At 46.1% G+C, this 22,554-nt stretch overlaps 8 protein-coding genes across 10 annotated transcripts; 3 read left to right on the forward strand and 5 right to left on the reverse strand.

Moving 5' to 3' along the window:
* The first annotated feature begins 23 nt into the window (after nt 1-23).
* LOC9634377 lies at nt 24-1,241 on the forward strand. Its single transcript, XM_024671361.1, has 6 exons — nt 24-247; nt 301-419; nt 482-608; nt 658-806; nt 870-932; nt 989-1,241. The coding sequence occupies exons 1-6, from the start codon at nt 32-34 to the stop codon at nt 1,014-1,016; spliced, it is 702 nt and encodes a 233-aa protein (XP_024527129.1). The 5' UTR covers nt 24-31; the 3' UTR covers nt 1,017-1,241.
* Nucleotides 1,242-1,550: 309 nt separating this feature from the next.
* LOC9652646 (C-type lectin receptor-like tyrosine-protein kinase At1g52310) lies at nt 1,551-4,651 on the forward strand. 2 transcript variants are annotated; one of them, XM_024671358.1, is made up of 4 exons: nt 1,551-2,503; nt 2,576-2,986; nt 3,050-3,596; nt 3,922-4,651. In XM_024671358.1, exons 1-4 carry the CDS (start codon nt 2,197-2,199, stop codon nt 4,544-4,546), a joined length of 1,890 nt encoding a protein of 629 aa, XP_024527126.1. In that variant the 5' UTR covers nt 1,551-2,196; the 3' UTR covers nt 4,547-4,651. The 2 variants fall into 2 exon arrangements, with proteins under 2 accessions (XP_024527126.1, XP_002966438.2); XM_002966392.2 differs by having other exon boundaries at nt 2,585-2,986.
* A 148-nt stretch (nt 4,652-4,799) lies between these two features.
* LOC9652647 lies at nt 4,800-5,393 on the forward strand. The gene is made up of 2 exons (XM_002966393.1): nt 4,800-5,185; nt 5,246-5,393. Exons 1-2 carry the CDS (start codon nt 4,861-4,863, stop codon nt 5,278-5,280), a joined length of 360 nt encoding a protein of 119 aa, XP_002966439.1. The 5' UTR covers nt 4,800-4,860; the 3' UTR covers nt 5,281-5,393.
* A 1,703-nt stretch (nt 5,394-7,096) lies between these two features.
* LOC112345237 (CTD nuclear envelope phosphatase 1 homolog) lies at nt 7,097-7,687 on the reverse strand. Its single transcript, XM_024671573.1, has one exon. The coding sequence runs from the start codon at nt 7,685-7,687 to the stop codon at nt 7,097-7,099; it is 591 nt and encodes a 196-aa protein (XP_024527341.1).
* Nucleotides 7,688-7,689: 2 nt separating this feature from the next.
* LOC9652648 lies at nt 7,690-8,371 on the reverse strand. The gene is made up of 4 exons (XM_002966752.2): nt 8,125-8,371; nt 7,954-8,034; nt 7,849-7,906; nt 7,690-7,798 (listed from the first exon to the last, which is right to left on the reverse strand). Exons 1-4 carry the CDS (start codon nt 8,322-8,324, stop codon nt 7,754-7,756), a joined length of 384 nt encoding a protein of 127 aa, XP_002966798.2. The 5' UTR covers nt 8,325-8,371; the 3' UTR covers nt 7,690-7,753.
* A 7,056-nt stretch (nt 8,372-15,427) lies between these two features.
* On the reverse strand, nt 15,428-17,941 carry LOC9652676 (probable pectate lyase 5). Of its 2 annotated transcripts, none has more exons than XM_002966753.2 (5): nt 17,243-17,941; nt 16,239-16,944; nt 15,973-16,076; nt 15,769-15,907; nt 15,428-15,685 (listed from the first exon to the last, which is right to left on the reverse strand). In XM_002966753.2, exons 1-5 carry the CDS (start codon nt 17,392-17,394, stop codon nt 15,464-15,466), a joined length of 1,323 nt encoding a protein of 440 aa, XP_002966799.2. In that variant the 5' UTR covers nt 17,395-17,941; the 3' UTR covers nt 15,428-15,463. The 2 variants fall into 2 exon arrangements, with proteins under 2 accessions (XP_002966799.2, XP_024526705.1); XM_024670937.1 differs by having other exon boundaries at nt 16,239-16,947.
* Nucleotides 17,942-18,056: 115 nt separating this feature from the next.
* On the reverse strand, nt 18,057-19,535 carry LOC9634379 (60S ribosomal protein L4). The gene is made up of 2 exons (XM_002966754.2): nt 18,389-19,535; nt 18,057-18,316 (listed from the first exon to the last, which is right to left on the reverse strand). Exons 1-2 carry the CDS (start codon nt 19,472-19,474, stop codon nt 18,197-18,199), a joined length of 1,206 nt encoding a protein of 401 aa, XP_002966800.1. The 5' UTR covers nt 19,475-19,535; the 3' UTR covers nt 18,057-18,196.
* A 7-nt stretch (nt 19,536-19,542) lies between these two features.
* On the reverse strand, nt 19,543-22,434 carry LOC9634380 (probable UDP-N-acetylglucosamine--peptide N-acetylglucosaminyltransferase SPINDLY). The gene is made up of 11 exons (XM_002966755.2): nt 22,035-22,434; nt 21,701-21,893; nt 21,552-21,644; nt 21,386-21,496; nt 21,154-21,324; nt 21,009-21,097; nt 20,839-20,960; nt 20,599-20,786; nt 20,258-20,542; nt 20,037-20,184; nt 19,543-19,973 (listed from the first exon to the last, which is right to left on the reverse strand). Exons 1-11 carry the CDS (start codon nt 22,406-22,408, stop codon nt 19,624-19,626), a joined length of 2,124 nt encoding a protein of 707 aa, XP_002966801.1. The 5' UTR covers nt 22,409-22,434; the 3' UTR covers nt 19,543-19,623.
* Between the last annotated feature and the right edge of the window lie 120 nt (nt 22,435-22,554).

The raw sequence follows: 22,554 nt of genomic DNA on the forward strand, positions 1-22,554 counted from the left end.
CTCCTTGCATTTTTAGGGTTCTTTTGAGGCTATGGAGGCAGTCCAGGAGCGCCTGGGGAAGCTGGACGCGGGATTCAAGCAATGGTTGAGGCAGCAATCTGCGCCCGTGGAGGTGGCAATCGTCACAGCCGGTGGCGCCGCGCAGGGCGGTGCGATTGGGGGGCTCATGGGGCGATTGACCGCGGATGCTGCCGCCGGCGCTCCACCGATGGGCAACCAGCTGCCGCAGACGAATCCACAGATGATGGTATGCAATCTTGTAGCGAATTTCGAAGGGAAACTTTTCGAGAGAATTTTCAGGCTTTTGCTGGCGGACCTTGGGCTCAAGCTCGGAATTTTGCCGTCATGTCTGGAGTGAATTCTGGGCTGACTTGCGTCATGAAACGCTTGCGTGGTGGTGTTGAGGATGCTCAAACCAGGTAAGCTTTTAGATGATTCTTTGTATAAGCTTGATACGAATGTTTCCCTGTTCTCCTGGCAGTATGGTGGCGGGATTTGGATCTGGTGCGTGCCTTTCGATCGCGAGCGGCATTGGAGGCGAGAATCCAGTGGCGTCTGCTGTCACTACTGGCTTATCTTTCGGCCTTATTCAAGCAGCGATGTTCAAGGTCTGTAAATTCTGCCGATTGGGAGTTTGTCATCCGTTCCTCTTTCCAGGTGACGCAAAAGTTTTACCAACCTCCGGGAGATGACATTCAATACCTGCGATCCAAGAACATGCTACGAGTACTTGGACTGGAAAAGTACGAGAAGAACTTTAAGAAGGGCTATCTTACCGATGAAACTCTTCCCTTGCTCACGGACAGGTCCGTCGCTACTCTGCCTATTATTTCTTGTTTCTGTGCTCATATCTCTTATATGCCTTTCAGTGCACTCAGGGACGTGAAGATTCCACCGGGACCAAGGCTTTTAATCCTGCACCACATCGAAAGGTCCGGCCGAGGTCATATAGTTTAAAATTCATTCTTCTCACGATCGCCCACTGCAGAAATCTAGACGTCGCGAGGAGGGAATAAAGGGAATACATTCTTGTACAATCACGATTTGTGCTGTGACGAGAGAAGTTTGAGGAACGCAAAGTTTTGATTTGGAGGAGGATAATTGTTTGTGGCTGGTTGGCTGATACACGAGCAAAAAAACTTATTTCACGGAGAAGCAAACAACGAAGCAAAGGATTTTCACGCCACGAATCACGATGGGCGATTAATTTGGAGGAGATCAATCGAAATCCTTCCTCCATCCATCGCTTGCATCGCATCAAAGAAGCAACAAAAACAACACGGAAAAACCTGAGAGTGAAAGACAGGCTCCATGAATGCGCTCCGCACGGCCCTCGAAGCGTGGCATTGAATGGCCAAGGCTGGAATTATTACCACATCAAGTTGTCAACTTTTAAAACGAGCTAGAGCTCGGATCAATGGCTGGATGGATGGATGGATGGAACCCTCCAATGAGGTAGCGTTTTACCTTTTTATACCTTACCCGGGGGTAAAAACGGGCAGGGATTTCCGCAACGGAATGCGCGATTCCCGGGCGGGAATGTGTCTAAGGTTTAGGGTTTATCAGATCTGTGCGCTTGTTTTTAGTCGCGTGTTTCAGCTGATTCGGTGCCAAATGCGAGGAATCTAGCAGCGGCGGCAGCAGCAAACGATTCTTCCGCCTCAGCAGATGCCAGTTCCACGATTCGCAGTAGCGGCGCCAGATAATCTTCGTGTTTCTCCGCATTTCTCAAGGTAATCTTCCCATTCGCGAATCGCGACGCCGAGAGCTGTGGTTGCGGGCATTGATTCTCGCTCTCTAGATTCACAAGGGCCCGGGCTAGATTGGTAAATCGTCCTCCAGGTACCGGACAGTGGTGGGAAAAAGAATTAAGAACAGGGAGATAGGGCTTGCTTGCGCTGGAGGCATCTGGTAGAATATAAGGCAGGGCAGGTGCTCACAGGATTCTTTCCTCTTCTTTTTTCTCCTTTTTTCTTTCTCTTGGGGGCTTGCTTTATGAATGTAGCCAGAGCTATTCCCGCTGTTAGTTCCTTGCTGCAGTACTACCGCGAGATTCAATGGGATTGAGTAGCGGCCTTTGTGGACGAATGGCAAGGCCACCAAGTTTTACTGCTGCTGCTGCTGCTATTACCATCTTCTCCAAAGAGGCAAGATCTGCGGCGACGTTACTACACTCTCCTGGGATCTCTCTCGGCTATGCTGGGAGGTCTGGCTCTACTGCTAGAAGCTGCTGGTAATGACGAAGATCAAGTAGAGCGGGATGGTGGTGGCGATGGAGCTTGGTGCGTAAAGCACCATCATGGCGACCCGAGAATCATGGACGAAGTGCAAAGAGGAACAAGATGGAGGAGGATATTTCTCTCATTGGTGGTGTCTGCCGGGGCGGGCATCGTTTTGCTCTTCATTGCCTTCGGCATTATAGTCTCTGCCGCGGGACAGAGACGACACCAGCGCAGTAGCAGTGGACAAGGCAGGCTTTCTCTTCTCGAGGAGAAGCAAAACTGTGAGTAACATCAGCTCTTTTGTTTTGAGTTTCGAGTCACACTCTACTGAAAGCTCTCCTCTTGTTTGTTAGCGTTTGTAGCAACTTGTCCGGATGGATGGCTACGAGGACCGGCTGATCGATGCTTTATGCTCGTCAACGCGAGCAGCACTTGGGAGGAATCCGAGACGAGTTGCCGGAACAGGAGTGGTCATCTGGCCTCTATAACTTCAGATGCCGAGGTCGCGTTTGTCAAAAGCCACTGTACCGGTGTCTTTGATCCGTGCTGGGTCGGGGCTGTGATATCCAACACCAGCCGGGGAGTTTTGTGGAGGTGGAGTGACTGTCACGTACGCTGGAATTTTTCCTTCGCTTCCAGCAATTGCTCCAGCTCGGGTTGCGTTAACTTGGGAGAATACTGCTTGTCTGTGTCAAGCATGCACGGGCTTGTACGTGAGAACTGTGGAGACAGGCATAGATTCGTCTGTGTTCTTGCTACGAAAGGTAACTCGGCAAGTTTGTATCGATTCCTTGTCTCTAAGCTTTTTTCTCTTGACTTGGCTTTAGAGGGCGAATGTATACGAGCTACAAACCGCAAAGCGTACCTCATCGTACTTATAGCCGTAAGCTGTTTGATACTTGTCACGGCATTAGCGATTGTCATCTGGCTTCTAGTCTATAGAAGGAAGAGGAGGAGGAGGAGATCGAGAAGAGCGCCGTCGTCTTCCATGGTGCCGCTCTCCTCGCTCAGACTATTTACTCTGGACGAGCTTAGGATCGCCACCAACAATTTTGGGATGGAGAACAGGCTCCGGGGTAGCACTTTCAAGGGGATTCTCTCCGATGGCGTTTTGGTGGCTGTTAAGAAGCTGGAACGATCGAGCTTCCAAAGCCGGAAAGAGTTTCTAGCGGAGATGAACCGGATAGCGCGGCTGCGGCATCCAAGTCTGGTGGCGGTCATTGGATGCTGCTACGATCACGGCGAGCGATACATAGCCTACGAGTACATCGCGAATGGGCCGCTCGACCTCTGGCTGCACGACCCCGTCAGGAGAGGAACGCTGGACTGGAGAACGAGGATGCAAATTGCGGTCACCGCTGCTCAAGGCATAGCGTAAGTAGTAACCTGGTTAGTTTCTCGTTTTCTTCGTTCTTTTTACGATTCAAGCGTTGCATGTAGGATAGTATTTCATCATATGCATCCGTTCTTTGACGATTCAATGTAGGATCCTTCATTCTTTGGTTTACTTGAGTATTGTAGCATCTGGTTTGACTGTTTTTCCGATTCGGTGATTGATCTTTGTTCATTTCTTTTTTCAGTACAAACCGCTGAGCGTGCCATGCTTGGCATCTAGAAAACTCCGGCTGGTTTCACTGATATGCTTGCGTTACTTCATTCCTTTTTCTCCCGTGTGGCACTAAGGACTTCGCTCTGGCAGATACTTGCACGACCAAGTGAAGCCTCATGTCATCCACAGGGACATCAAGGCGAGCAGCATTCTCCTCGACGACAAGTTCCACGGCCGCGTCATGGGAGTGGGCCTGGCCAGCGTCGTGCCGTGGGAGGCCGCCTACGAGCGCACGGTGGTGGCAGGGACGCACGGCTACCTTGCCCCGGAGTTCGTCTACCGCAACGAGCTCACCACCAAGAGCGACGTCTACAGCTTCGGCGTGCTCATGCTGGAGCTCATCAGCGGCCGCAAGCCGGCCATGCCAGTGGACGTGGTGGACTGGCAGACCATCTTCGAGTGGGCGACGCCACTGGTTCAGTCGCAGCAGCTGCAGGAGATCATTGATCCGTCGCTCACGTCGATTCCCGCCCCCGCACACATCCAGATGCTCGTGGATCTCATCTACAGCTGCACGCAGCACGTCGCGTCCATGAGGCCTCGGATGTCTTACGTTGTTCATCAGCTCGATCAGCTCAAGGACGTGGAGAGCTTGCAGCCCAGGCAGCAGCAGCAGCAGCAAATACAAGAGGTGGTTTATCCCGCGAGAGATGCTCGCTCCAAAGAGCCGGCTCTCATCACAGTCCAGTCGGAGATCATGGAGTCTCTCTTCTAGGCTCTCAAGGTTCCATTGGAAGAAAGAACTCGTTATGGTAGAAAGGAGAAACTTTGTGCTTGACTTTATCCATTAACGCCAGAATTGTCATTGTTTCCTCTCAAATACTTTTCTCTTTTTCTTTCCTGTGATTATTTACTTTGCAGTAACTCTAGTCCGCATGCAAGCTATGTGGCCAAGAACTTTACCATGCAGACTTCCGGTTAACCCTCTATAAATTCACCGCGCTCGCTCCAGCTCTCCATCAAGCTCACGAGTTTCATCTCATTCGCTCTGTTGTTTTCTCTTTGGTTTCGATTCTCTAACTCCTCCAAATGGCGTCGATCAAGTTCGTGGCTGCTGTCTTGGTGCTCATGGTGGTGGCCGCGGCGGCCATGCGCGACTGGAACGATTCCCCTCGCGACCGCCGCCGCGAGCGGGAGTGCCGCCAACTGCGCGGGCAGCTGCAGCAGTGCTCGCGCGACAGTCCCTCGCCCCAGTGCTGCAGTGTGGCGCGCCAGTACGTGGAGAGCAAAGGTTGCCGCCCTCGCGACATTGGAGCCGACCTCCTCCAGCACTGCCAGCAGCAGCAGCAGCAGCGAGGCGATGACGATGACGATCAGGAGCGCCGCCGCTACTACAACGACGACGATGATCGAGGTAAAGCCAGCTATAAACTTTCTTGGTCTTGATTTCTTCTTCATTGCTTTTGTTTTCCAGAGGTTCTCGACTTCATCCGTGGAGCATGGTTCTAGATCGTAGAGACTGTGGAGAGCATGAAAATGGATGGGAGCTGATCGCTCTAAATAAATGCTCAGACTTGGAGTAATAATAAGAATTTGTTTGTGTGACAGCTTTTTACATGAAATATATCTAGAAAAATTAGTCGAATAAACAAAAAAATGTGTGATAGAATAGAAGCTTTCACAAACAAGTAAAGATGCTTCGAAAAAAGCTATGTGATCATTTATGCAGACCATCTGAAGAGCATGAAAATGCAATTGCACGATAACTAACTGTAAGGGATGGTGGCACAGATGGTCAGCACGTATATTTCATCGCTGGTGCAAACTTGAGGTCGAGACATTGCTTTTTCAAAAGAGGTTTCTTGATTAGTGCTATATATTTCGATCAAGCAACATATTTCAGTTTAGGTTGTAGATGAAAACAATTCCCTCTCCTCTCGTTTTAAAGGAGCTCCTGAGTTTTAAAAACTCTCTTGTAGGAAACCAGGGTCTTATCTTCTGCAGGGACAGTATCAGTTCTTTGAATGAACTCTACAGGTTGATTCTGCGGATGGATTGTAGGTTAGCTTTAACGAAAAAGAGTAAGCATCAGGAAATCTGGGTGAGCAAACACAATTAAACACAATTATCATCGTTCAGATGGATGCCACACTAAGATGGAAACTTGGTTATTAAGGAATGGGAATGCAGCTGGAGTGTATTGTGAGCCCCAGCCAGAATGTAGATCACCATCACTTTCATGCGTAACAATTGCTGACAAGCTCCATCAATCACTGAAGAATTCCTAAAATATAGCTGATTGTCAATCACAGATAAATTCCTTGCATATAAAGTCCTACCATTAGTCACTAATGAGTTCCTTGCATAGAATCTGCTATGATTGTTGACAACAAGCTGATAAAGTTCAAGTACTCAGTACATATGCCTCCACAAAATGTCAATCTATTCGAATTGCTGGCAGCATCCACGGAAATTCGTCCAACAATTTCAGTGAGTGAGTCCCATACGTATGTGGGATGAAAATTGAAGGGGATAGAGGGATCAGGATCACAGATTAGAAACTGATTGCTTATAACTAAAGGCGCATTCACGGACAAAATGAACTTCAGCCGTTGTTAAACTCTAAATTTAAAACTGACCTTCCTACTGAAATTAGATTATATTCATTATACGATTAATATGCCCAACAAGGTGTAAAATACTAATTTGGAACTGTGACAGATTTCTGCGAAAGATGGTAAGAGGTTGAAGATGGTATGAGGGGGTTGACAAGCAACCCACAATAAAAGTAACACCAAAATAGTTGATACATCACAGTATAACATTTTGATTGGCTTAGTTTCATAATTCTAGAGATTTCTGGAAAACTATTTGGGTTAAAGCCTTTTCGTTTGCTTAAGGGCTATAGTATTACCCTTTTTTGTTAAAAGTAGGATTTAAAATCAAAATTTTTAGTTAATTAAAAATGGTTTAAAATACAGCATTAATCCATTTTAATTTGAGTTTAGTATGAATTTTATATTTTTTGGTTTGTTTAAGCAACCCTAAAATATGACAATATTCTACCATCTAACGGTTGTTATTCTTTTAGATTAATCTTCTATTTATTATTTATAATATAAACTTTCTTAAACACTTCTGATTAATCTTGCGTTTATAAATTATAGCTAAAGGTTTGAATAAGATTATTAGATTTAAATAATTTGTTGTCCGCTACATGCACGTTTAATAGTATTGCTATTCATTTTTAGTATTATTTATTAATCGAATTGATCAATCAGAATTTTATAACTAAACAGAATAAAAGTAAATGTGGTAATTAAAATCAAATATTTATTCTCTCTGGGCGTTGATTGACACGAACAACCCAAGGTTTCCCACTTGCACTCTGAACTTGAATTCTCCCAATCTTCTGGAGCGCAGCTGGAACATCCACCTCTCCACAGTTGGCAGCAATGGCGTCCAAGTGTGGCCGCAAATCTTCAAACAAGCTGTCCTTTCCATCGCTCATCTCAACCATGAAATTGGGAACCACCAGCCCGTTCCCCGGCTGCTTGTCAAAAGCCGTCTCAGTGTCATCAAGCCACACCACCCTCGCTAAATCGCGTCCGAATGCTTGGGCGCTCAGATCTTTGCTCCTGGTAGGGCACGATTCCCTGCTAAGCCTCTGGGAGATCAAAGTTCCCGTGGGATCCAGCTTGTCCGCTATGCCATTCACATAAGGCTCGTAGTTGTAGGAAAAGATGACAATCTCATACAGCTTTGCCATGTCTCGCAGGAATTTGTCAAGGCCCGGACGTTTGTAGACGGCATAGCCCTCAACTACCATGTCAGCTCCCATACCTGAGGAGTTTTTGAGCCTACGAGCGCAAATCAGCGTTCCATCGAGATCCAGCACCAGAGTTGGCTTGCCCATTGTTAGGTTTCTACCCAATAGAGCTTTGTAATTTATAAGGAAGTAAACCTTTTCTAATCCCTTTTGTTATTTGTTCTTCGCTGAGGCTTGCCTTCTTTCTCTGGCTCTTTTCTGCAAGCAAACGAAAGATTGGAAGATTTTGACATTGTAGCGGAGCTTACCCTGCAGTCTGCGACCATCTGCGGCATTCTCTGCATAATCTCGGCAGTGGTCTTCCTCCTGAAATCGCGAATCAAGCAAAGCATTTGGAAGAGTTTGATGCAAACCTCTCGGCAGAGATCCTGTCGCCCTTGTGACCCTTCATCACGTTCCTCATCTCCTTGCGTGGCTTATCGTAAGGCCAGTCTCTACACGAGCAAAAGTCCCAATGGGGAAAAGGAAGGGCGAAGAACAAAAGAAGAACTGAGAAAGAGTAGAGAAATGTGAGAAAATCTTACCCTCCCGCGAGCAGCACTTCCCTCTTGATCTTGGCCCTCTGGCGAGCGCTGATCTGCAGCGGCTTCCAGCGGTGATCCTCCCAGTAGCCCCACACGCCCTTCTTGAGCTCCTCGCCCCATCGCTTGAGCTTCTCCACGGGCATCTGTGGCGCCGGCATTGACGCTATGCGCTTCATCCACTCCGCTCGCCCGCCCCCCATTCTCTCTTACCAAGAATTAGGGTTTATCAGTTGTATGAAGGCAATGGCTGCTGCAGCAAGAAAGAACTCCAAACGCCATGTTTTTGTTCTTCTTTTCTCTTATCGTTTTTATCCAGGCCCAAAGAGGACTGTTTAATCAGATGTGTACGGTTTAACGAGCTCCCGAGCGCGTCCAGTTCTGGAGCTAGATTCCCTGGCCTCAAGCCGAGCAATTGTGAACTGGTTTGATCAAAACAATCTTGAGTACAAGATCGCCAAACTTTTGTCTTGAGTTGACGGCCTACAGTTGTTCCAGTCACCGAGTGATCCACTCTGTCTCGGTGGCCGCTGGGACGGGGCCCCATCGTCCCCATCGCCCGCCCCAATCGCCAGCGGATTGTGAAAGTTGTTGTGGACTGTGTCTTATTTGGGATCTGGGTGCTGCATGACTTACGCTCTTTCTCCTGCCTTGAGTTTTCTTTCCAGAATTTTTAAACATGGTTTCCCTAGCAATGGCTGTGATGGCATTGGCGTAAAGCTGTCTTGTAATTTGAAAAATGTTGTTAGGCTAGATCAACGGGAGTGTGATCACTTTGGGCTCCATTCTGGCTTATGTTGTACTGGGCATTGGGCCTCACAAGACGGTGGATCATCCTGGACGTTGAGTAGATTGCGATCTAGAGCTGGAGCAAAGTTTCACACCAAAAGCAGGGTGAGCTTGCTAGATTGTGAGCTTTGCCAGCTGTAAAAGGTCAAAGCGGCTATTATAGTGCGGCTATTTGCACCTCATTCAAATTTGAGAACCCAGCGGTGGGAAAGAAAGTTTTGGCTTTAATTTGATCTTAAATTAATAGTTAAAATCAGTATTCTTTGATGTTGATTTCCTGTATAAATAAATTGTTACATGTTGCATGTAGCACGCTTGGTTTGCTTAATAGTAGATCAAATAAAATTTATGTTTGTAATTTATAAACACAAGATTAATCTTATTGTATATCAACCATTAGATAATAAAATAAAAAAGAATATACTAGAAAGCGTTTAAGAAAGTTTATAAATTATAAATATAAAATTAATCTAAATGAATCACAACCATTAGATGTAGAATATCCTAGAATATTTAAGCATATTCTAGATATATCCACTCCAATCTCTTTACAGGTTTGCTTAACTTAAGCAAACCAAAAATAGGGAAAAGATAGTTTGTGAATTTAAGTTTTATATTTCTTACTTTTTTCCTCGCAGGCTTTGCTTTGCCAATAGCATTGTGGAAGCTCAAACAGATTTAGCAAGTTGGTTTGATCTTAAAGCAATAGTCTTGGCTCAAGGATTGATCACTCCCCTTGGACTTGGGATCTTGTGAAGTAAGATGCAGCTCCTGAGCCTGGTTGCAAGGAAGTTTAATAATGAGGTTCAAGCCTCTCTCATCTTATTCAAACAATTGAATACCTTTAGAGGCATTAATCTTATTATACATATGGTGGCAAAAGTTAAACATCAAAACCTAGCCTCTTCAAGAAACTGTGATTCAACTTAGTGCTTGCCACCAGATTTCATGAGTATCCAAGTTATAGATGAAAACATTTCCGTCTCCTCTAACAACAACACTAGTAGGCATAATGCAATTTGGTTGGGGCTTACAATACACTCCAGCTGCCCAAAAAACATTCCCATTGATGTCCTTAATAACCAAGTTTCCATCATGTTGTTGTATAGCATAGCATCCATCAGAAGGATGATAATTATGTTTGCTTACCCAAATTTCCTGATATTTCCTCTTTGTCATTAAGGCTAATTTACAGTCCATACGCAAAATCAACCTGTAAAGCCCATTCAATGAACTGATACCATTTCCTTGTAGAAGGTAAGATCCAGGTTCCTTGACTTGGCTCCCTATAAGAGAGTTTTCAAAACTCCAGCAGCTCCCTTGATCACTATCACTTTCATGGGTAACAATCATTGAGGAACCGTTTGCATATACATTGCGACCATCAATCACTGATGAATTTTTTACATAAGGTGAAATTCTTGCATATGAAGTGCTACCATTTATCACTGATGAATTCATGGCATGCAAACTACGATTATTGTAGACATTAACCTGATAGCTGATTGCAAAGTTCAAAAACTCAGTGCGTATGCCTCCATGAAATGTCAATCTAGTTGCATCGATAGCGGCATCCACAGAAATCCGTGCAGCAATTCGAATGAATGAGTTCTGTACATGTGTGGGATGAAAATTTACCAGGATTAAGGGATCAGTAACACAGATTATATACTGATTATTTACAACTAAAGGGGCATTCACATACAAATAAAAACTCACCCTGGTGTTACCAAACCACAAATCTAAAATTGACCCTCTTACTGAAATTTGAGGATTGCCACTGTATACACGATTAATATGCTCAACAAGCTGTCGCATACTAGTTCTAAACTGTGACAATGATAATGTATGGAGATTTCTACGAAAGATTGTAAAAGGCTGAAGTTGGTATGGGTGAGGTGGGGGTGATTTAACGCAAGTAACCTGTAACAGAAGTAACATCAAGAGAGTTGCAATGCTGTGGTATAACATATTGATTAAGAAAATCTATGCTTTATTATTTATGTTAAATTAAACAATTATGAATTATAAACTGGAGTATTTTTATAGTTTAGATTTTCTTTAATAAGTTCTGTTTTATATGTTGAAATTCACATACTTTACAATTTCTCACTTATGAGTTGTAGATACTTTTGAAAAGTTCACATGTATTTTAAGTTTTGGATTTTCTTTACAAGATTTTACACTTTCTAAAAACATTTTAAGAAAAGGGGCCTAGTTCAGCTGTATATAAGAAAAATCATAAATATTTTATATTATAATGAATTTTTATAATACTATAAAAGGTTATTTTACCTTTTAAATATTTCTTTTTTATATGTTTTTTAAAATATTTTTTATTAAAAATTTAGAAATTAAGTTATACTTTTGTGAGGCCTGTAAATATATATTCATATATAGATATATAACATCTCATTTGATCAATTCATTCTTGTATATAACTAAGGGTCTAATCCCTAATTAATATATTTATTCCTATATTACATTGATGGTATTAGAGGGAAACATTTTTTTAATAAAGTTATGCACTTTGTTCATTCCATTAATCTATTATTAATTTATAAAAAACCCTATTTTTGCTCATATATAGCTATATTATATAGCTTTTAATTTTTTTTAAAAAAATGGCCAAAATGTGTATATTTGATCAACAAATATTCCATGTTACATTTCTAAAGTAAAGAATACAATTTTTACATTTTGAGTGTAATTTTTAAAACTTCCAGGTATAGAGGTGTATGGAAGACACATCTATACTCATCACTAGGTACAAAAGAGCTCAATACTATCCTCTTTAGTAGTGGCTGTTTCATTAGCTTCCACAATCTTATTGGTAGCAAGTATATTCCTCTAAAACTCTATTATGAGCAACCACCACAACTTCAAGACTGTCATGAGCAATATAATTGGCTACTTGGGATGAACAATATCCACCTCCTTACTTTTCTTCACAAAACTTATTGTAGGATTCTTTAATCATGTTCAAATGGAGACTCAAGCTTTACAAACCAAAGGATCTATTTAATGTTATTATCATGCTTAGCTTCTAATTGGAAAGTATTGATCAGGTTTGGCCATCCTTAAACACATTTTATATTAGTGATAAGTAAAAAATTATTATAAAAGTTTAAGAGTAATAAAATATCAACATTTAGATTAGCAAATATCCTAGAATATACTTAAATATTCTAGGTGTATTCCTTACATAAGGATTTATCATATTTAGATACTTAGTTATAAATAAATATTAAATATAATAATTAATATTTTAAATAATATTTAAAAGAAACAAGGAATTTTTAATTATGTAGATAAATCATGATCTTTTAAAGTTTCTATAATAGTTTAATTGAAGTTCTAGATAATGTTTATGTAAAATATTATTACTATTACTTTATTTTTTAGTTCCATATTTAGCAATTTTGTTTTAACAATATTTAAAAATAAAATAAAATATTAATTGTATTTCAGATTATTATTTTAAGTTTTATTGAAAATTAATGTGTGTGAGAAAGTTACTTCTCCATATATGGTTGGACGAGAGAGAGAGAGAGAGAGAGAGAGAGAGTTCCCTACATGGATGAACAAAATTAAGAATAAGGAAATTGAGTTGGATCTTTTATTTGATGCAAATGACATAAATATTCCATGTGGACAAAGTAGTGGAAAATATGAAGAATTATTGTCTATGTACTTTGTATAAGTTTATCCCTAGTTTACTGTGGGATAATGGCGTTTGAGCATGATTACCACAACAAACATGATGACATGGTTTGGGACCATAACTATACCTCAAATCAAGAGAGTCCACGTCTCCCTGGGATCCTTTGGGCCAAGAGGGATCTCCCTAGTCTCCTGGAAAACTAAGTTGCTTTGCACCACTTGGCTATCTACCTGCGTAAAATGAAGGAGATTCAGGTGGCTCAAGCACAGGAAGTGTAGGAGGTAGGTAGAGATGATCCCTCTTGTTCTAAGTGGCCTTATGCCTCTAGATGGGCGCTAACAAACCCCAAAAACATGTATTATTATTAAGGAGATTGATAGGAACTTGAATGAGCGAGTGAACACTTAGCATGAAGAATTAGAAACTTCGGTGCCTTTAAGCAAGGGAGGCAATCTTTGGGGTTGTTAATTCACTCAATGGTGGACAGTGGTAACAACGCTGTGGACATGGTATGCCTTTGACAAAAGCTGAGAATAAAAATTTGAGTGAGTGAAACTTAAGCCATTCATCAAAGATATATCTACTGTGAGAGGAGCTCAGGGGGATCCAAAGTGACTATGGCTGCTCTTCTATCATTGGTGGAAAACAGTAGGAAGTCATACTTAAGACGGCTGTCAACTAATTCATTAAAATGTTATTAGGGTTTATCATTTATGGTCAATCGTCTGCTAGTGGAGTCTCCAACGCTGCCAATATTTTGGAGGATGCTGGCGATCCTTCCAAAGGTTGCGTTGTACCCTTTCTTGATCAAGAAGCCCGCATTTCTACGATGCTCAAAGAGACTCTGATGCTTTCTCTTGTTTTGGCCCTCTTTGTGGCTGCAACACCATTGCTTGCATTCACCCCAGGTTTGCGTGCTTCCTCTAGCTCGGCATGGAAAGTTCCACTGGAAGAACGAAGAGCTTACTTCCAGCAACAAAAACTGGATCACTTCACACCGGAGGTTTGAGAAAAAAATCTCGTGCTATCTTAGGATTGTTTATTCTTTAGGATACAAGGACGTTTCCTCAGAAATACTTCGAGCTATTGGACTACTTTGAGCCTCAACGAGGGCCGATGTTCCTGGTTATGTGTGGAGAGACCTCATGCCCGGGAGGATACGCTCAACTCACATCTGTAGGGGTACGCTGGACAACAACATTTTTTTCTTCTCGCTATTTTAAACTTTTCTTCAGGATGTTGCGAAGGAGTTTGGAGCCGCTGTCGTGACCTTGGAGCACAGATTCTACGGTGAAAGCTCACCATTTCACAACCTCACAGTTGACAACCTCAAGTATCTCACGATCCAGCAATCTTTGCTGGATCACGCGGAGTTTATCGCTTTCTATCAGGTGAACCTCCTTTTGTCACGCTCTCAACTCTCGTAAGATTCTTTTCTTTCAATTCTTCAGAAGGTAATCAATGCCAAGTTCCAGAAGGACGGAGACAATCCGTGGCTCGTGATCGGAGGTTCCTATGCGGGTGCTTTGAGTGCTTGGTTTAGACTGAAATTTCCGCACTTGGTGATTGGAAGCTGGGCCAGCTCTGCTGTGGTGCATCCGATCTTAAGCTACAGCGCTTACGACAGGCAGGTGATGAAAACTTGATTAATTATTTTTTTACCCTGATTCGCAGGCAGATGGGAATCACTGCTGGCCCAGAATGCAAGCGAGTGCTGCAGAATGTCACAAGCATTGTTGAGAAGGCTTTGCTAGAAAACGGAACCGCGATCAAATCTTTCTTTGATCCAAACGCTGTAAAGGTAAGTTTTTAGTGTTTTTTCTATCACTGAAGAAAGTAGTGTTGCTTTTGCAGCTGCAAGACGTCGATTTTCTGGCTTATGTGGCTGAGATAATAGCTGTTGCAGTAAGAAAAGAACTCCAACGCCATGTTTTTGTTCTTTCCTCTGATCTGTTCCGTTTTGCTACAATCCAGGCCCAAAGCGGACGGTTTAATCAGTTGTGTACTTCAGTACTCAACGCAAGTGCTACTAACAATGCTACAAAGCTTCTGGTAACTAAATTCATCTTCCACGTACAATCACCCAACTGTTTCAAACAGGACGTATTTTCATCCTTCCCAACCGGCCCTGTAGATTTCTTCGACGTGGAACTACTGAGACTTTCAGTACAAGCTAACCAAAGTAGTGCAAGAGATCAATGGGCCTGGAAGTATCAAGTTTGCACGGAAATGGGACTCTTTCGAGTCTCTAGCGGACCAGATGGCTTGTTTTCTCTCCAAATCAACACACAGTAAGAGCAACCAAACATAGCAATTCCTTCGAAGAACAATATAACTCTCGATGTCTCAGGTACTACTTGGATCAGTGCTCGCAAATGTTTGGGCAGGGAATCCGACCGGACGTTACAACGACAAACCTGTTGTTTGGGGGAGCAAAGATTGCCGGTACTTCCATGTTTTTGAGTATTTCTTTTCTCATGGTTTGTTCTTGTAGGCTCCAAGATCATGTTTCTAAATGGATCGGAGGACCCATGGCGGCATGCTTCGATCCAAAACATCACGTCTTCTTTTTCTGGTACACACATAGTCTTGCTAGAAGCGTTTGATCAATGGTTACTGTTTCTATTTCGCAGAGCCATCGTTTATGCTGGACTGCCACTCTTGTTCCCACGTCCAGGATTTCAAGACAGGGTGTGTGATAACAAGTAAGCCTCTTTTCGTTTTCTCCCCCAACTCCATAACTTTTCTACCAGATCCTCAAGAATGCGACATGCTAGACAAAGCTCGCGAGTTCATTCGCTTGCAAATTGGGAATTGGCTCCAGGAGTATATGAGCCAGCCCTAAAAGAATCATTTTATGAATATTCTTTCAAATTTGAATTTTTTCTGTTAACACGATACATGGTGGCGGCAATTCAGGGGCCCCGCGAAGGCCGTCATGGCCGGCACCAACGCCGCAGGCCTCGCGGGGAGACTCGATGCCTTGGCATATACCGCGGCGCTTCCCGCGCCCGAGGGCCTGAAATACGCGCCGTTGATGTAACTGTCGCCCTCGGATCGCCAGTTCCACTTCATCCAGCTCCGCTCGCCCGCAAACTCTCGCTTGGTCACCTGACAATGAGAGGAAGAACCCTAAATGTTAGCATTGTCAATCGTGCTGGAGTGCAAGCAAGTTTCTGTTTTGGGTGATGTACCTGCTTGGAGTTTACGTCGGCTGGCGCCACGAATCTGTTGCCCTGGCTGTTGATCGTCGGGTTTGCGCTGCCGCCGATCGCGTACATTCTCCAGTGCGTGTAGTGATTGTTGACGATGTGGAAGTATCCATACCGGCACCTGTTGGGATGTCTCACGCGATCAAGAACACAAGAGAGAAATTGAAGAAAAAACGAATCACGCACCTGGGCATTCGCTGCACAAGCCCCTCCCCGAAGTGATTGAAAGCGATGGTGACTTGCATCATCTTGTCGAGGGTGTAGCTATCGCTGTGGCCGAGCAACATCACCTGGAGTGAGCCACAAGGAATCTCGTAAGCTTGCGTTCGATTACTTGCAGGAATTGGGCAGAAACTTCAGGCGAAGCAATCCAGCAAGCAATCCAACATGCCAGAAAACCAGAAGAACGCAAGCAAAACGCATCCAAGCACCAAAATCCATGGGAAGCTTACCTTGTTGTGGTCGCGAAAGTAATTGTTTGAGATCGTGATCCCCGTGGATCCCATGATCGCGTCGATGAGGCCGTCCGCGCAGTCGGCCAGGAAGCAGTGGTCGATCCACACGTCCCGGGAGCCGAAGATGGATATTCCGTCGCCGTCCGACACCGTCCGCCAGCCGACGTGGCCGGGCGAGCTCCTTACCATGGCCGGCCCCGTACGGCGGCAGCTGTGGATGCCGATTCCGTGCACGATGACGTTGCGGACGTACTGCACGGTCAGGCACCCGCCGTACGCTATCCGTACCGCGTGCCCCCGGCCGTCGATCGTCTTGTGGCTGTTGACGATGAGCTCTTGGGAGAGGACGATGGTCATGTCGCGCGCGAAGATGATCCACAGTGGGCGGTCCTGGATGGCGCCGTAGCGCAGCGATCCGGGCCTCGGATTCACAGGATCGTCCGAGGGATCGGTGACCGTGTAGAAATCGCCGTCGCGGCCGCCGATGGTGTTCTTGCCGAAGCCGATGGCGCAGTCGGCCAGGCGCTTGCGGTGGGAGTGCCAGTGGGGATCGCAGCGCCAGCAATCGTCGATGGGGTTCCCGGTGGATCGGCAGCTCCGATCGCGCTGCTGTTGGTCGTCTTCTTGCCGCCCCCATTCTTGTTCTTGGTCTTGGATTAGGGTTCTTCTTCTTCTTTGATCGGCGTCATCGTCGTCATTACTCCTGCTGAAGAGATCGAGTGAGTTGGATGGAATGAATGCAGTAGGGCGGGATCAATCAAGGCAAGGTTGGTTGATCGGTGGCTTGAGCACCGGTCATGAATGAAGGAAAGGAAGAACAGGGGAGTCGGAAATCCGGGAAATTCAGAGCTGGGCGATGATTTGGGCGACATGGGTCGTGGATTTTGGAAGCGTTTGAGACGATGGCTTGGAATCGGTGCTGAATTGTGGATGATTTTTCGAGCGTGGCATCAACCGTGAGAAACAGAGCAGGGAAGAGGAAGGAGGCAATGTGGACACACCTGATGGATTTTTGGTGATCATGCTGCTCAGCCACCGCTGCCACCGCTGCCGCCGCCGCTGGATTGGCAATGCTGGAAAGATTGAGCGCCGCCGAGGATCTCACGAACACGAACAGCAGGACGAGCGCGAGCCTCTTGCAGAAATCCTTCATCGATCTGAGACCTTCCTCGTCTTCCTTCTCTCAGTTTCTATCTCCTCTTTCGATTTTAAGAGGAGGGAGGAGCGAATGTATCACATCAATGGATCCAACAACACCAGCGAGAGCAGAGGAGCGCTCTTGCAGCAGAGCGTTGTTGTTGCCAGGGAAACGAGGAAAGGAAGAAGCAAGAAAGAAAAATTAAAGGCAAAGAAAGAAAGCGCAGCGCAAAGAGCACAGGAGATGATCAATGCAATGCAGCAACCACTGCGCTCCTGCGAGAAAGGACCACAAATCACTGCCAGATCCCAACTGAAAAACAAACAAAATAAGACCAAAGCAAAAAGCGCAGCGCTCGCTTTCCTCTACTTTTTCTCTCTCCAATCTCTCTCCCCCCTCTCTCAAATCGCGAAGCGCGAAGAACAAAGAGAAGATCAATCAAGAACAAAACGAAGAACGAGCTCTCGATCGATCGCGTCGCCAAAGCTTCTAAAATATGAGCAACCAAGCAAGAATCTAAACGTTTGCCAGCTAACACAGATGCTTTCTTCCAAGCCTCATGCTTTTCTTCCCTCCCTTGTTCTTGGAATATCATATACGGGGGCGCATATCCCATCATACGATCCCTCGTAACGGGCATCTTTTCGTACGCCTCAAGAACACACAAGAAACCAAAAAAAAAGAGAGCTGGAATGGGACGTTTAGATGAATGCTTCGAGTACATATCAAGTCCAAAACTTTGAAGAAAGGAAAACATCACTCGCTAGAAACTAGTTGTCGAGATCTTCTTTTTTATCGGTTGCGTGGTGAGCTCTCTCTACTGTGACACTCCCAGCCACTTGGAGAAGTTCTCAAACTCCAAGTAATCACTGTCCGAGATCATCGTCTTGTACCACAAATTTCCAGCCTTGCTGATCGCAGCCTTCTCTTCGGGGTTCTGCAGAAACATCGATCGCAAAAGAGTTAAGTCAGGCCGGAAAAGAGAGAAAAAAAGTTCTTTTTTGTTTACCTGGGCGCGCTTGGCTGCGAGCTTCTCCTCCTTGGCGTTCTTCCGCCGCTCCTCCATCATCTTCCGGGCGGTGCTGGCGTACGGGTTGAGCTTCACCATCGCGTTGAAGTTCTTGAGCGGGTTCCTCTTGAGCGGCGCCCTCTTCACGTCGGTGATCTTGGGCCTCACCACGCTCTGGATCTCGTCCGAGTTGATGATCCGCGACAGGTCCGAGTTGGACATGATGGGACGCGGCAGCAGGTAGTTCTTCTTGAGCGCAGCCGGGGTGTCAAAGCTGCCAAAGATCTCGTCCAGTTTCTCAAAGGCACACTTGGTCCAGATGATGAACCGACCGAGGTGGCCGCCGGGGGCGAGCTGCAAAAGATTAAGACGATTCACGTTGCAAACCTCGATACCTGGGATGTTGGTGAAGGCCTTGACGAGCTTGGCCCCCTCGGTCCCGTAGATGATCAAGGGACCCCGGCGAGAAACATACCTCCGGTTGCGCATCTTTCCCTTACCGCAGCGGATGTTCCGGCTCTTCTTCACCTTCTCCACGTCCTCGTACGCGCCAAGCGTCTTGAGAGCCTTCACCGCCACCGAGGTCTTCTCGATCGACTCGAGGGCGTCGCTCACCACCAGCGGCACCTCGGGCACCTTCTCGATGCGGTGGCCGCGCGCGAGGAGCAGCGACGGGATCGCCGACGCCGCCAGAGCCGACACCACCGCGTAGCGCTTGAGATTGATGTTGAGCTTGCGGTGCCAGCGGCGGTACGTCTTGGTGGGCGCAAACATCCGCCCACCGCGACACATGTTGCCGAAAGCTCCCTGACCGGCGCGGTGAGTTCCTCCACCCGGCACGCGAGGAATTCGCGACACAGCGCGGCCCGTGCCCCATGACTCGGCCGACGTCTGGTGCCCTGCCTTCTTGCTCACCGCGTATGGCTGGCGCTTGTTCTTGGCGATGCCAGTGTGGACTTGCCGCACCACATCTGGCCGGATCGGGGACTTGAACACTTCAGCGAGTGCCGCGGTGACCCCAGCCTTCGTCGGATCGCCAGCTTCCAGTACCTGGACGGAAACAGTCGGTCGAGCCGCAGCCGCCATCTCCTCCTCCCAAAACCCTGCTCCGCCGCTGGAAGAACCCTAATGCCAAGAACCCCAGATCGAACGGCTGAAGTTAAAGAGGATTATGCTCTATATTTAACTGTTAGGGCATTGCTAAGGTGCGTTGACTAGAGCTGACTAACGACATTTCAAAATTGCTTGTCAGTGTATAGGGCGGTGGCTTTGATCTTGTTGGACTTCGCCACATCCAAGTAAGGATCCGAGAGGAATGCTTGATCGAACATCTCGATCGCTTCCACCCACTTCCCCTCGGCGACGTAAAGCAGTCCCAGATTGTTGCAAGCCGGGGCGTAGTTCGGGCAAATTCGCAGAGCCCTGTCGAAGGATTCGTGGGCCTCGGCAAATTTCTTCTGCTGCCTGTAGAGGTTTCCCAGGTTGGAGTGGAGACCGTAGGACTGGTTCTCGGGCATGAGGCTCAGCGCTCGCTTGTACACGGCCTCGGAGAGGGAGGGATCGTCGGACAAGTGGAGAGCTATGCCTGTGTAAACAACGAAGCTCGTCAAGGAAGAAAGACAAACAATGAAAAGTCGAGAGAACGCACCTAGATTCGACCAAGCCATTGCGAAAGTTCTTCGCCGAGCGATGGCCGATTTGAGATAGCTTTGTGCTGCGACGAACTGCAAGGTACACAGAGTGTGCAAGCCCAGCTGATGCCATTTCAAAGCATCCTCTGGATCTTCCTCGATTGCCTGCGAATATATCATCGCTCTTGTCACGAAGAAACAAAAGGAGAGAGTCGGAAGGAACTAGCTGAGAGCTTACCTGCTGGAGCGTATGAACTGCTCGTTCTTCCACATCTTTCGAGTCCATCACGCCACGATCGAAAGAAGCCGCGGATTCGTGCTGTGCCCGGTTCACCATCGCCAGTCCAGCCCATGCAAGATGAGGATGGAAAGTTCCTGGGTCTCCTTCTCTCAGGATAGAGGCCATCTCGTTTGCAGCCCACGACATTTGTTCCGATGGATCGTCTGATCTTTCGGCGTCTTTTATCCTGTGAGCGGCCACGGCATAACGAGTAGCTAGTCTGTGGGGCTCCAATCTGGAGGCCTGTGCTCAAAAAACAATGTTTTTGGCTTGGTGAAATAAAACATCGTACTTCTTACCTGTTCCAAACATTTGCTAGCGTTGGTAAAATCGCCCAGGACTTCATAAGCAGCAGCAAGATTGACCCAAGCCGAGCCAGCTTTCGGGTCTTCTTTCAAGCTGGTTTGCAAGTATAAACAAGCTGCGTGTGCGGCTTTTAGCTGTGTTGCATAAGCTCCGGTTTCTTTACTAGCTCCAGCTCCAGCTCCTGCAATCCCTTGCCTCAGACAGCTTATTCGTTACCGCAGTAGATTGCTTACCAGGCAAAAAGGAACCGTGTTGTCGCACAAGTATTGCTCCATAGTTAATAAGTGCTCCAGGGTGGTACACATCTTTCTCCAAGACCGACTGCAAGCATCGGGCTGCATTGTCCAGCTCGCCACTGTAAGCAAAAAGCGAAAATCACACAGGAAGAGAAAAGCTCGAGTACCTTTGGAAATATGCAACTCCAAGGTTCGCAAGAGCGTCGAGAGAGTCCGGTAATATACTCAACAGGCTCGTAAAAACAGAGATTGCGCTCTGCGATTACCAGAAAATCAAACAAAGACTTGACGGATTGACACCAACGTTCTCACTTGAATGCGGCCAGTGTGCAATAAAAGGAGTCCCAAAGTGTTCCATATGGAAGCTTGGCCAGAGTCCTCAGGAACGGCTTCCTTCACTTTTGAGCCAATCAAACGCATATTTTCTTTGGAGAAATCCTTTCCAGGCGAGATTTGCCCGCCGATCTTTCCCTGCAGAAGACACTGAAGAGAAAAAACGAAAACAATGAGCTTGGAGATGGCAAATCCATACAACATACCATACCTGCGCGTGATGGTTTTGTACCAAGGCCAACAACTGGGCTCTACCTTGGCGGCAAAGGTCATCGTCGGCTTGCTTTAGAATTTCTTGTGCTCTCTCAAAGGCGGGAATTGCCTAGAATGAACATTTATCGGCTTTACGGTCGAAAGAGCAAAAAAGCAGAACTCACTTTTAGTGGTTGGTCGGAACGCTGGTACATCAGTCCCAGGACGAAATGTGCGTGTGCATTCTTTGGTAGCTTTCGAGATACGTGCACAAGTCCCTGGAAACCAAGAGGATAAGAAACCAAAATCTCAGAAGAAACGTCCGGACGCTTACAGCTTTTAAGCTCTTGATCTTTTCTTCCTTCACGTTCTGTACATTGCCAGGATACTCCAAGTCCCCATCCACGCCGGACTCGGACCACTTAGATTTTGATCGAGACTTGAAAGTCTTCCCCGATTTCTTCCCTTCCTCATCCGCTGGACTGTCTTCCTTCAAAACTCGTCTTCTTCGTCTTTTCTCCTCTGGCCTGAAAACATAGAAAACAGAACGGTCCTTCACAGTTCTATCCAAACGGTAACAGTATGGGCTGTAAAACTTCTCCAAAGTCTTAGTTCTATGCCATTGGTTCTAGATTAGAGGAACTATAGTCTACTTGCGAAAGTCTTACCGAGCTTCACCTTCCTCCTCACCGTCGCTGGTGGGAGGCTCCACATTTAAATCGGCAAACACTCCACTGCTGCCACGAACAATCGACCCTTCCTCCGATTCCTCCACTTTCTCATCGCCGCTGTTGTCAGCGGCGGCGCCGTCCTTGGCTTCCACGCAGCAAATCTGCTTGCTAAAATCCTGATGGTGCTGCTCGGGGGGCTCGGATTTCACACCTGGATTGTACTGCTGCTGCTTGGAAGTCGAAGACGAGGAAGAAATCAGGCCGTGATGCTGGAGGGATTGATGGTGGAGCGCCTGCTGGTGGAGCGCTTGCTGGTGGAGCGCCTGTTCTTGCGCCTTGTTGATCCCTCGCTTGGAAGAGCCATCGGCCATAGAGCCCTAGACAAAACCCGCAAGTAAAAACGAGAGCTCCTTAAAAAGGGGGAAAAGAAAAGGGGAAATATTGTTTGTGCTGTGACGGCGGAATATTCGGTAAGATGAAACCTTCTTGCCGGCATTTTCATTTTCTAGGGTTTCCA

This window comes from Selaginella moellendorffii, unplaced genomic scaffold, assembly GCF_000143415.4.
Source record: "Selaginella moellendorffii unplaced genomic scaffold, v1.0 SELMOscaffold_7, whole genome shotgun sequence".
NCBI lineage: Eukaryota > Viridiplantae > Streptophyta > Lycopodiopsida > Selaginellales > Selaginellaceae > Selaginella > Selaginella moellendorffii.